The following is a 13,048-nucleotide window of genomic DNA, read 5'->3' on the forward strand; positions in this document are numbered from 1 at the left end:
CTTAGGCCTTTACATACATGTGGATATGAACACCACACACAGAAACACATAGAAAAAAGATAGGAGAGCAAAAAAGGATGCGTGCTATCATTAGTGGGCTCATTTGCAAATACACAAATATACCACACACACAAATGAGGGGAAGTTGCAAATGTCAATTTTTTTTACCTTTTCACCTTCCTGATCATCTTCATCTTCAGAATCAGAGGTTGATGTAACCCCTGGTTTAGCTAAATTTTTCCGTTTAGATTCAACTTCTTTCTTCCCCTCTTTCTTCTCTGGTTCTTTTCTTGGCTTTTCTTCTTCCTTTTGGCCTTCTTCCTCCTTTTTAAGCTGCTTTTTAGGTTGCTTTTCATCTGACCCCTTTTTTTTACTTTTATCTTCATCAATAACCCTATATTAAAGTACAACAATGGAAAGTGAACTTTTATGCAATTATTTAAATTTTTCTTTTTTGAAAGATTTATTTGTATGTATTCGTGTGTGTGTGTGTGTGTGTGTGTGTGTGTGTGTGTGTGTGTGTCTAACCTGCTGGATGTGGGTGCTAAGAACCAAACTCAGGTCTACTGGTGGAGCAGTCAGCACTCTTAACTGCTAACCCTTCATTTATACTCTGAAAAAAATCATGGCAAACATTTACGTAAAAAAAACCGTAACAGTTTGCTATCCTATCATACAATGGAATTCTATGGCAAATATTACAAGAAACAAAGTCATAATGGCACTAGGTCAATAAAATGTTATTTCCCAAATGTTTTGCAAGTTGCCTTTAATGTAATCAAGTTGTTTAAAGAAATTATTCCTGTATGTGCACATCCCATTTTTAATTCAAGGAATACAAAAGTACTGTTTTGGTGCTAAACATTGAATCTTGGGTATTTTCTGCTTCTGTTTAGCGTATGTTCCAACACTGAGGGAGAACACAGCCACCATTTAATAGAATTATATTTTACAGATTTATAAAAATATTTTGTTTTAGGAGCAGACTCAGTTATTTGTAGGGATTTAAAAGCACATAGTGATATGTGATAATTACTCTTACTAAGCAAATAGTCATACAATCCATGAAAGTCCCGTGGACTTTTTTGTGAAATACTGACTAAACAAATTGCTATTTTTTAACTGGCAAGAAAAAATTTCAACACGAATGTCTCAACCAGGCCATTTAATACAAGGATTTAAGAACCTTTAGAATCTATTTTCTTAGCAGTTTAAGTATATTAACTGCTACTATTGCTATGTTTTTGTTGTTTTTTTATAATTTTCTTTTGTTTTGTTTTGTTTTTAAGATTTACTACATATACAGTGCTCTGCCTGCATGTGTGCTGCACACCAGAAGAGGGCACCAGATCCCATTATAGATGGTTGTGAGCCACCATGTGGTTGTTGCTGGGAACCGAACTCAGGACCTCTGGAAGAGCAGGCGGCATTCTTAACCACTGAGCCATCTCTCCAGCCCATTATTGTTGCTTTTTAATGAGGTTTTACTATGTTACCCACATGAGCTCCAAATGACAAAGGGACACATGAATACATACACCCAGAAAAACCTGTTAGACATGTGTCTCACACTGCCTTTTTATTGTTGGTTTTAGCCCTTGGAGAGTACTGTAACAGCTGGTTTGGAAATAAAGCTCTTTGAAAGTTCTACTTTGAGTGAAAAGCCCCAACTCTACAGTAATGTTCCAATAACCCTTAAAATAGTCAGTTCAGTGGGAAGAGTGCCAGTTGCTCTTTCAGAAAACCAGAGTTTGCTTCCCAGGGCCAACCCCATGGCTCACCACCAAGTGCTCCAGTGGCTGTGACACCAACAGTGCTGTGTGTTGTGTCCATGTACACGTACACACCGCACAGTTGTCTTTCTAATAGTAAGCCCATGCTTCACTGAGTCTGTCCTACAAGACCTGTGAAGCACAATCATCACGACATGCCTTTCCTTTTTCTAATTAAACCACTTCCCATCTTTCTCCAAAACAGTCGAATTAGCAGACTTTCTAAGTGGGAAAAGATGACATGAAAAAAATAAGCTACTTTGTTTGGTAACCAAATATTTATCATTCCAAAATACTTTATTTTTAAACTATTTAAAGAACCTACGGCTGGAGAAATGGCTCAGAGGTTGAGAGCACTGATTGCTCTTGCTGAGGTCCTGAGTTCATTTCCAACAACCACATGGTGGCTCACAACCATCTATAATGTGATATAATGCCCTCTTTTGGGGGCATGCAGGCAGAGTACATTATACATAATAAAGTAAATCTTTAAAGGAAAATAAAAAAGATTTGGGGCTGGAGAGATGGCTCAGTGCTTTAGCACTGTCTACTCTTCCAAAGGACCTGGGTTCAATTCCCAGCACCCACATGGCATCTCACAATTGTCTGTAACTCCAGTCCAAGGAATCTGACGGGTACATACCAATGCACGGAAAATAAAATTAAGTAAAGATTTAAGAAAAAAAATCTTTATACAGAATAGGTCTGTGGACACTAGTTAAGATTTAATCTGCCCAGATTTCTTCAGCAATCTACGTTTCCTAATTCACCTTTTAGCCTACATTACCAAAGTTTATGTTACCATACAACAAAATAGCTTCAAATTACCAGATTCCCAACCTCAAGAAGTCTTTCCATTTAACAAATTTTCCTACAGTCTCCCTCATAATTTTCAGAAATAGCAGAATAGTGATAGAAGCACAACTAAATAAAACTAGACAAAGCAAAAAACCTAATTTACAAAGGTCTCAATAATTTTGTATTCAAAATAAACTCACATGTCACTTTCTGAAGGACAGGGCTGTTTTACCACCTTAGGTCTGCCTCTTGGTTTTGGAATCTTGACTTCAGTAGCTGATTTTCATATAGGAAAAAAAAAAATACAATTTCCCTCTTAAATGCAATGTTTATGTAGAATACAAATATTACATTATGTAAAAGTATTGTTTAAAGGCTTCTAACAATTATGTGTACATCCTAAGAACTAGTGACCAAGAATCAAGAAAGCGAAAAATTAATCATTATTACTAAATCTCCACCTTTTTTTTTTTTTTTTTGGTTTTTCGAGACAGGGTTTCTCTGTATAGCCTTGACTGTCCTGTACTAACTTTGTAGACCAGCCTGGCCTCGAACTCACAGCGATCTGCCTGCCTCTGCCACCTGCGTGTTGGGATTAGAGGTGTGTGCCACCATGGCCGGTTTAAATCTCCACTCTTTTTTGTTGTTGTTGTTTTGGTTTTTTTTGAGACAGTCTGTCTGTGTAAGCCTTGGCTGTCCTGGGCTTTGTAGACCAGGCTGGTCTTGAACTCAGTGATCAGCATGCCTCTGCCTCCCAAGAGTGTTGGGATTAAAGGCATGTGCCACCATGCCTGGCACAAATCCCCACTTCTTATCATAGTATTTTATGTATACTTTCTTTGTATCAGAATTCAAAGATCTTTATCATCACTAGTTTGATCTACTATAATACTATAAAACATGTAAATAGATTTTAATTTCTCTCTTTCCCAATCTGACATTTTTCCCTTAACAGCTTTCTGTAAGGATCCTATTACAATGTAGGAAAAAGGAAATGTTCTACTTTGATTTCCAGTGTTCTATGTCAAGAAGACCAACAAGATTATTTCCAAATTGCCAAGTCAATACTAATCAATATCCTATCAAAATGCAGTAATTTTAAAGAGAAAAAAAAAATAAATAAAACAAGCCCACTCTTTAAACATGGTAGTTTAATTTGGGGACTAAAGAAGCCAAGTCATAATTACTTCAAACTTAGTTGTGACCAGCAGAAACCATTTCTCCTTTGAAACTGTTTTAGTGTACAGCCCCATGTTTGTGTAAGTACAAAGTGAGAGTCACACAATGAGTCTGCCTCATGACTAATTTCTCAAGCCTCATGTTTAAAGTGATACATGACTGTCTTTAAACAACTGCTGTTTATTCTTGCCGAACACTTGAGCTGACACTGTCCTAATGCACTGGAAGGCACACACGTACTGAAGTACGTATAATGGTCCTACCTGCAGGCCGGCCTCTCTTAGGACTTGCTTTCAGACTAGAAGCTGCTGCTGCAGTCACCATTCCCGTCTCTTCTGTTTCCACTTGTTTTTCAGCCTGAATCACAAAAGTTTAATTAACCTATTTAGCAGTACTGTGCCAATCTATAGTAAGTATGATTTTTATTACTTTTGAACAATCAACTTATGAGTATCACCTTTTTTTCAGTCACCTTTTTAAGAAATTTCCCTACCTAACACAATCATTTTTTTAAAAGGCTAACATTTTTGATAGAAGATGAGAACCAAAGTATAATGCAATTCTACTGTAACAACTCACATTGCTACTTCTAATTAATTAACTTTGGTAATGCACATTTGCCTTATCTTTCAACTGAGATTGACATCTGATGTTGTCTTACTACTTTTTTTTTCTTATAGAAAGCTTTCCAAACTACAAATCTAAAATGTGGGCCTAAGCCAGGTGTGGTTGCACACACCTTTAATCCCAGCACTGGGGAGGTAGAGGCAGATGGAGTTTGAGGCCAGCTTGATTTACAGTGAGAGTTACAGAATAGCCAGGACTGTTGCACAGAGAAACCCTGTCTTGAAAAACAACAAAAACAAAAGTGGGCCTACAAGGGAATCAGCTATTACTGACTTAAAGCTTTTTAGGAAATACAAGGGTAAGAACCACAAATTAGGACATGAAAGCATAAGGAAATTACATCTCACTGGTTATATTTGCAAAGGGAGGAACAAAACTGAAGAGAAAGCCAACTAAAGCATGTAAGGACATTAAAGAGCCATTTAGGCTTCAGTGTTAATGCGCCTTGCAGAGTAAAGTAAGAGTATATGCAAAAATATGCAGAACCCATTTCAATTAACAAGAAAAATTTAGTATGTTTACAGCATTGCATTTATTTACTTCTATTTGAGGGGAGGAATAGAAATACTGCCATCTCTCCATGCATACAGCCCAGACTAGCCTCAAAACTATCTTCCTGCCCAAAGGATTCCTACCCTTTACTAGGATATAGGTATTTGCCACCAGGCCCAGCTCAGTCACCTTAATCAGTGATGCCTGGGATGAGGAGGCTATCCATCTCTGAGGACGTATGCATAATGCACACTCAGAGGCTGATCTAAGAGTGCCCTTGGTTATTCTCAGAAACAGAAAACACCACTCCCGTAAGTGCTTGGGTTAACAATGTGTAAGATCATGTTGCTCCATTCCACATCTGAACCTGTGACCCGACGTTAAAGAGCCAGATCTGTATTTCCATGAGGCTCCACAGGGGCCAAAGGTTAAACTCTCTCTGCTGATGACTTCATTGGTCAAAGGTTCTTTAGTTAGCTTTAAACAGATCAGCTCTTGAGGGCATAAAGAACTTATTCACTTACCTTTTCTTTTTGCATTTGGAAATAAGTTGAAAGCAAGTAAGAATTACAGGTACAGCGGATCATTAGAGAAGATACCAAAGCTGGGCGTGGTGGCACACGCCTTTGATCCCAGCACTCTGGGGGCAGAAGCAGGTGGATCGCTGTGAATTGGAGGCCAGCCTGGTCTACAAAGCGAGTCTAGGACAGCCAAGGCTACACAGAGAAACCCTGTCTCGAAAACCCAAAAGTAAAAATTAAAAAAAAAAAAAAAAAAAAAAATCAAAAAAGAGAGAGAAGATACCAACAGTGACACATTCATCAATAATTAATGCAGTAAAAAGACCAACTCTAATACTAAATAAAGATTGGCCCTATCATAGACATATGTTTATGTCTATTAGTACAAAATCAAGCAAGAAAAAGCAGTTACTCATGAAAATATATTTAATTTATCCAGACAAAGAACTAATTCAGTTATCTGAAACACATCATGAATATCTCCACTGTTCACATTCTAACTAGAGTCATTACTTATCTGAGTGAAACCTAACACTAGATTGACCCTTTCTCATTCTTACCCTACTTTTCAATTGTACTATCTTTCTTCTTTCTTAAAGCCATTCTGAATGCATCACAGAACCACTATTCCTGTCTTTTCAAGGCCACTGCATCCTTGCCTTGCTGGACCTGTTTGACAAAACCTGAAAGACTATTAAGCTGATGAGTATTATGAGGCAAGGGGGGGGCGGGACCTGGAGAGATGGCTCAGGGGTTAAGAACACTAACTGTTCTTCCAAAGGTCCTGAGTTCAAATCCCAGAAACCACATGGTGGCTCTCAAGTGCCTTCTTCTGGCGTGGTGGGAGTACAAACATGAAGTCATTTTCTGTGTTTGAGGTTGGATTCTCAAATGCACTGTCAATCCGCCGCCTTCTGCTGTAGCCCTAAACAGCTAACAGACCTTCCACCCATTTTAGCACTCAGCCAGGCTCTGAACGGGGAGAAGGGTAACACAGCCAGAAAGCGGCCCTTCTTGAGTCACCAGTCAACACATTTCCTCTTCCTTCTTAAATCAATCTTCTGCAGCGTTTTACTGACATAAAAGTAATTATAACAAATTTATCTAGTTTTGCAAAAATAAGATTTTTACTGTTATTTCACACATGAACTGTATTTATATATGCAAATCCAACGCATTGTTGCATTCCCCCATTTCTTGAGATTTCAAAAATATACTTGAACCAGGTGTGGTGGCGCACGCCTTTAATCCCAGCACTCGGGAGGCAGAGGCAGGTGGATCACTGTGAATTCGAGGCCAGCTTGGTTTACAAAGCAAGTCCAGGACAGAGTGACCCTGTCTCGAAAAACAAAAAAACAAAACACACACACACAAAAAAAATTCAAATATTCTCAAAATTACCATTAAACATTTATTCTCCAATCTACTTCATGTCATTTCTGTCCCTAGCACTTATGCAAATGGAACTAAAATCTCCTAATACACTAGCAAACATCTTGCTGGACTCAGTACTGCGACAATACTGCTAACTTGTTCAAATTTCCTCTCTTCCTTAGCTGGACAACTTCCGCTTTCTCATGGTTCTTCCGGTTACCATGTCATAGAATGCCTTCATGTCCATTACATCCCATCTCAATTCTGGCTTCTGCATCTCTCCCAACACACCATGTCCTCCTGCCCTCCGCTAACATCCTACCTTACGGCAGTGGGCGTCTCTTTCCCTCCCTTCCACCATAATCACAGGTATGTATCTTCACTGTAATCACAAGAGTGCTCAACTTTCACCCGAGCCCAAACCAGCAGGCTCAACGTCTGTATCTAGTACACAGTCACCAAGGAACACCCTGGAGGCCTCCGCCATCCTCCTCCACGCTCTTAAGCATCTACGTTCAACCGCTATCAGTTCCTAGAGTGCCTAAATGCCACCACACACCAACAAAAATAAATAAATCTTGTGTCCTTGGATTTTTGTTTGTTTGTTTGTTTTTCAAAAAAGCCTTGGCTGTCCTGAACTTACTTTGTAGACCAGACTGGCCTCAAACTCAGAGATCCACCTGCCTCTGCCTCCCAGAGTGCTGGGATTACAGGTGTGCACCACTGTGCCTGGCATGTCCTTGGAATTTAATGCTAACTCCTTAGACCTTGCATGACCTACTCAGTTACTAGGCGACAGTCAGAACCCCTCACGTTAACTGTTACAGTCAACTAAGCAAATAAGCTTTTTGGCTTTCCTATACATATCAAAGTTGCATGTACTTTATGTTATAGTTAAAATATGCTACAGTCTATTAGTTACATGAAAGTCCTGTCTTAAAGAGAACACACACATGCTTCAATCTAGGGACAGCTAATAAGGATGGGCATGCAGTTCAGCGATGGGCCTCCTGCTTGGCATGTGCAAGCATGCACTGGTGGAGGCCCAGCACCACAGGGCTTGCGGTATTTATTCAGTGGTAAGAAGAGCTCGTGTTTATAGCATTTCCAACATGCTGTAAAGCTCCAGGTTTGATCGACACACACACTAACATCAAAATGCTAGCAAACCATCTATGCCTTCAATAAGCCATGTTTTGCCAGTGTTTTACCTTGGTGTTGATACCTACAACTTACCAGCAAAGCAGTTACTAAACGTAGGGTACCCATGGCAATTTCTTAACATGAGAGAAAAATGGAATCCATTCCATCAACTCGTTTATTCTATGCACCAAAATTCTTTGTATTATGCAGTGATTTTTTTTTTTAATTTGCCAACAGACTTTTAAAATTAGAATCAAACTTCTCAAAATCTACGGCTGTAGTTGGGTGAGGGCGGCACACACCTTTAATCTCTGTACTCCGGAGGCAGAGGCAGGCAGATCTGTTGAGTTCAAGGCCAGCCTGGTCTACAAAGTGACTTCTAGGATAGCCAAAGGCATACAAAAACCCTGTCTTGAAAAAAAAAATCACTTTCAATGCTCATTCGTAAGTGTAGATGAATGAAAAAAATCATTTATTTCTACATTTCCAGTACATCACAGCACCTGGAAAGCCAGGTGAACTGTCAATGAGTATCTTTTTTCCAGAGCAGGAGTTCACAGTAGGATTAAAACACTGCACGAATCTTGTTGGGAACAGTTGCCACGCAGGCTTTTTTGTTTGTTCATAATGAAGAGGCAGGGCGCGTTTAGTTAGGATTTTCAGACGAGTCAACATATTAGCGTGACTAGTACTTCCAGACCCTAAGAGTCAACCTAGATGGTGACTTCTTCTCAAGAGAAGCTGTTCACACTGAAAAGCCCGCTGAGGGTGGTCTCCTCCTCCAGTGGCCTCAGACGCGGATAGCAGCACTGGAGCGTCTCCATAGCACTGGCTCCTTCTACTTGCAGCTTTGTATTACGGAAACAGCTTCTTGCTACACACCTCATGAAATATCTGTTGATCTGTACTTTTCTCACCTCCCTCAAGCTTCTGAGAAGAGAGAGCCTTGCCTTGGGCATTGGTTTACAGTAGCATTTTGACTGGCTTAATCTTTTCTCCTGATGATTAACACCTTCTTTGTAGCATGGTGTACTTTCTCTTCTACCAGAATTCACTTGAGCAGCACTTTGTTTTTCTTCAAAGAAAAGGTTTCTCTTTGTACCTATGGCTATCTTGGAATTGCTTTGTAGACCAGGCTGGCCTCAAAATTCAGAGACCCTCCTGCCTCTGTCTCCCAGAGTGCGCCCTGCGCATGGCTGAGCAGCAATTTTTGTACAAGAACTTGTCCTTTGTATTTGCATTCACAGCTTCACTTAGTGGTCACACCAGCTTTTAGCATGCCCTCCTTACTAAGTCTAATCACGTATCACTCTAGTTTACAAAGGCCTGGCTGGGGAGTCCACATGGAGACCCAGTATTCTAAGACTGGGAATGGCCCTTAGGGGAGTAGCCAGAACATTTATCTTTTTTGTTTTTCTCCCAGACAGTGTTTCTCTGCATAGCCTTGGCTGTCCTAGACTTGCTTTGTAGACCAGGCTGGCCTCGAACTCAGAGATCAACTAGTGCTGTGATTACAGGCATGCGCCACCATCACCCAGCTTCAGACCATTTATCAATTAAGAATGCTTTTTTTTTTTTTTTAAGGATTGTTCAAGACAGGATTTATCTGTGTAGCCTTGGCTGTCCTGGACTTGCTTTGTAGAACAGGCTAGCCTCGAACTCACATCGATCTGCCTGCCTTTGCCTTCCAAATGCTGGGATTAAAGGTGTGCGCCACCACATCCAGCCTAAAGGATGCTTTCTCATGTAAACAGTTTGTGGTGCCTCAAAGATCATTGTTACTGATGTAACAAAAATCTATAAATATGAGAATTTCTGGCCAAGAGGTAGTGGCACACATCTGTAATCCCAGCACTCGGAGCAGAGACAGGCCTATACTGTCACTGCCACACTCATTTCACACAACACTGAATTAGTACATTGACAACAATCATGTGCTAATATTGAAGAATCTGGATTTACTATAAATATTTCACATGTATCAGATCATCAACAGTCTTCCTCGATTTAAGTAAAATTTCTTTTAAAACTCCTATGGTGTATTTAAGACATTACCTTTCTCTTTCTTCCTCGCCTAGCAGCTTTTGGAGTGGTTATATCAACTGCTTTTGTCACATCCTAAAATACAAAACAAAAAAAAGGACAGATGAAATTAAATATATTATACAAGAGAAAAATTTTCTTAAACTAAAAGTCTCAAAACATGATTCACTTAAAGTGCTTGGACAAGTTTCTCTGACCTAGTGACAGAAACTGGAATCTTCAAAAACCATAAAACTTACAGAACGCCTGCTGTTTTCAGAAGTCTGAGTAAGAATGGCCATAGGCTGGGACATGTGACCGCTATGGTCACCAGGAAGTGGCAACACAGCCAGGCCCGTGGCCAGTGCCTGTGATCCTAGCTCTCAGCGGGGCAGAGGCAGGGGTGTCGCTGTTTGAGAACAGGCTAGTTAGTCTACAAAGCAAGTCCAGAACAGCCAAAACTACACAGACAGACAGACAGACAAAAGGTACTACTTGAGAAGGTCTAGGAGTTGTGGCCTGGTTGGAGGAAGTGTCACTGAGAGTGGGCTTTGGGATTTCAAAGACTCAAGCCAGGTCCAGTGTCCTTATCCCTGGTGCCTGCAGATGTGGATGTAGAACTCTCAGGTCCGTTCCCAGCACCACGCTCCCCATCATGACGGTAATGGACTAAATCTTTGAAACTACAAGCAAGGTCCAATTCAATGTTTTTATCAATTAAGAGTTGTAGCTAGAAAGAGGGCGACTTTTTTTCCTCCATGGCTTTTACCATAGGCTGCCAGTAAAAGGCACGGCCCAGTTTAGAGGTGGGTCTTCCCACCTCAAAAGATCTGGATTAAAGATCTCTGTCTTCCTGCCTCAAAGACAGAGACAAAGTGTGTCTTTGCACTTAAAATGATTAAGCAAGAGTCCCTCACAGCTGTGTTGAGCCTCTAACCTTGGGTTTTTAACCACTTGCTTCCCAATTCCTGAAATAATGACTCTGATACTTTATTATTTATCAATAAATGGCTCATAACTTAAAAAAAAAAAGAGTTGTAGCTAGGGATGGGGTTGCATGCATTTAATCCCAGCATTTGAGAGGCAGAGACAGGGAGATCTCTGTGAGTTCAAAGCCAGCCTGTTCTACAAAGTGAGTTCCAGAATAGGCAGAGCTGTTACACCCAGAAAGCCTTAGTTACAGTGTCTGCACAGCAATAGTACAGGGACCAAGACTACCTATAGTGGCTGAATATCGACTCAGATAAGGACACAGGCAGAAATAAACCAGCTTATTTTTTTCTTTTGTTTTGTTTGAAAACGTGTTAGTGTAATAATACTTTTTAAGCACGACATCTCACAACTCAAACCATTTTGCATATAAAAACAGTATCAAATAAAAATATCCATCCAAGGGCTGGAGAGACAGAGGACTCATGCTTGGTTCTCAACACCCAAATGCTAACAACAATTTTTAGCCCCAGTTGCAGGGTATCTATCCAGGCCTCCACAGGCAGCAGGAATGCACTCAGTGTATAAGTACACATATAGGAAATTTAAAACTTTTTTAAATCCATGTATCTTAAAAATGCATCAATTACTTTATAAAACTCTACTTAATATTTGAGAAATTGACATGTTTTCATTCACTTCTAAAATAGTTCAAAAATTACTTCTATTTTACCAGTCAACTCACTTTCTAATTTTTTGCCATAACTATAAAACCCCCAGGCTGCTAGCAGTGCAAGACCCCCCAGGCCTATCGCTCCCTTGCAGTATACTCAGTAAAACACTATCCAGATAAATTTTCTTCATTCCTTCTTAGAACAGAAAAGATAGAAAACGTACTTCATTGCTGGCTTTTTCTTCATGATCAGTATCTTCCTTTGAAGCACTAGTATCTTTTTCCTCAACTTCAACATCAGACGATGTATTTGACTGTTTAGTTGGTGCCTATGAAGAATAAATTAAAATTAAAATATGGTTTATCCAACTTCAAAATTTTCTACTCATGAAAAGTCAAAACCAATATATATATGATATGTATGTATGTATGTATATATGTATGTATGTATGTTATGGGAGTAGCCCAATTTCTGTTTCAAAGGACATTGAACACATAAAATTTGGGACTGGAGAGATGGCTCAGCGGTTAAGAGCACTGACCACTCTTCCAAAGGACCCAGGTTCAATTCCCAGCACCCACATGGCAGATCACAACTGTCTAACTCCAAGATCTGATACCCTCACACATATACACAGGCAAAAACACCAATACACATACAGTAAAAGTAAATAAATTATTTTTTGTAAACACATAAATTTAAAGTTTTAAAGCAGAGCTACTATACTATAATCCCAGCCTCTCAGGTGGGAGGATGGCTACAAGTCTGAGGCAACCTTAAGCTAGATATAAGTCAAGCTGGGATATAGAGAAATGCCTTGCCTTAAAGAATTTTAAAACTGTAAATTAAATTAGCCCGTTTTAGAAGACACAGTGCCCACCAGGGGTGAGACAGGGGAATTCCAAGTCAGCCTGGTCTTTGTATCAACAAAGGAAGAAGGGAAGGGGGGGGGTCCACAGGTCACAACCTTAAATGCTAAAAGGCTGAACTAATCAAAAAATTCAAAAGTAGCCAGGTGTGGTGGCAGTAAAGAAGCAGAGGCAGGTGGATTGCTGTGAGTTCCAGGCTGCCCTGGTCTACAAAGTGAGTCCAGGACAGCCAAGGCTACACAGAGAAACCTTGTCTCAAAAAACCAAAAAATAAAAAAATCCAACATACCTGGGCAGGGCAAATGGGATGGGCATGGCTAAGGTTCCTGGGCTGGTGGGAAAGGAAGCGCTCAGGGACCGGAAGAGAAGGGGAGAGACCGAAGGAAGAGAAGGAAGCCTGGCCATGGTTAGGTGGAGTAAGCACATGGCCGGCATGGGGGAGGATTCGCCCAGATGACTAACATTGGCAAGTATTTGGGATTGTGGATATGAGACAGCGCCATAGAAATTATTAGAAGCAGATGGCATGGGATCTAGGCATGGAATTATAGAAGGCAGGTTAAGGATTAACATCTGCCCTGCCCCAGGTAAACCAAGGGTATTTTAAATATAAGAGGTATCTGTGTTTTTACTGACAGCTACCAGGT

General features: G+C 40.1%; 2 protein-coding genes across 7 annotated transcripts in view; one reads left to right on the forward strand and one right to left on the reverse strand.

Annotated features, from left to right (window-relative positions):
- The window catches only part of SNAPC3 (small nuclear RNA activating complex polypeptide 3), a 45,710-nt gene extending 38,356 nt beyond the window's left edge, over positions 1-7,354 (forward strand). For both annotated transcript variants that reach the window (XM_084777830.1, XM_084777831.1), the window contains one exon: positions 6,946-7,354. The gene's annotated coding sequence lies outside the window, so the exon portion shown is untranslated. The remainder of the gene's footprint in view (positions 1-6,945) is intronic.
- Positions 1-13,048, reverse strand: part of PSIP1 (PC4 and SRSF1 interacting protein 1) — a gene marked incomplete at its 3' end in the record, with an annotated part of 39,871 nt that overhangs the window by 11,974 nt on the left and 14,849 nt on the right. For all 5 annotated transcript variants that reach the window (XM_084777792.1, XM_084777788.1, XM_084777789.1 and 2 more), the window contains exons 4-8: positions 11,756-11,860; positions 9,962-10,024; positions 4,013-4,106; positions 2,771-2,846; positions 169-394 (exon numbers count right to left, since the gene is read on the reverse strand). In XM_084777792.1, coding sequence (XP_084633918.1) covers positions 169-394; positions 2,771-2,846; positions 4,013-4,106; positions 9,962-10,024; positions 11,756-11,860 — 564 coding nt within the window. The remainder of the gene's footprint in view (positions 1-168; positions 395-2,770; positions 2,847-4,012; positions 4,107-9,961; positions 10,025-11,755; positions 11,861-13,048) is intronic.

This window comes from Acomys minous (assembly GCF_964271855.1).
Source record: "Acomys minous genome assembly, chromosome: 1".
Taxonomy (NCBI): Eukaryota; Metazoa; Chordata; class Mammalia; order Rodentia; family Muridae; genus Acomys; species Acomys minous.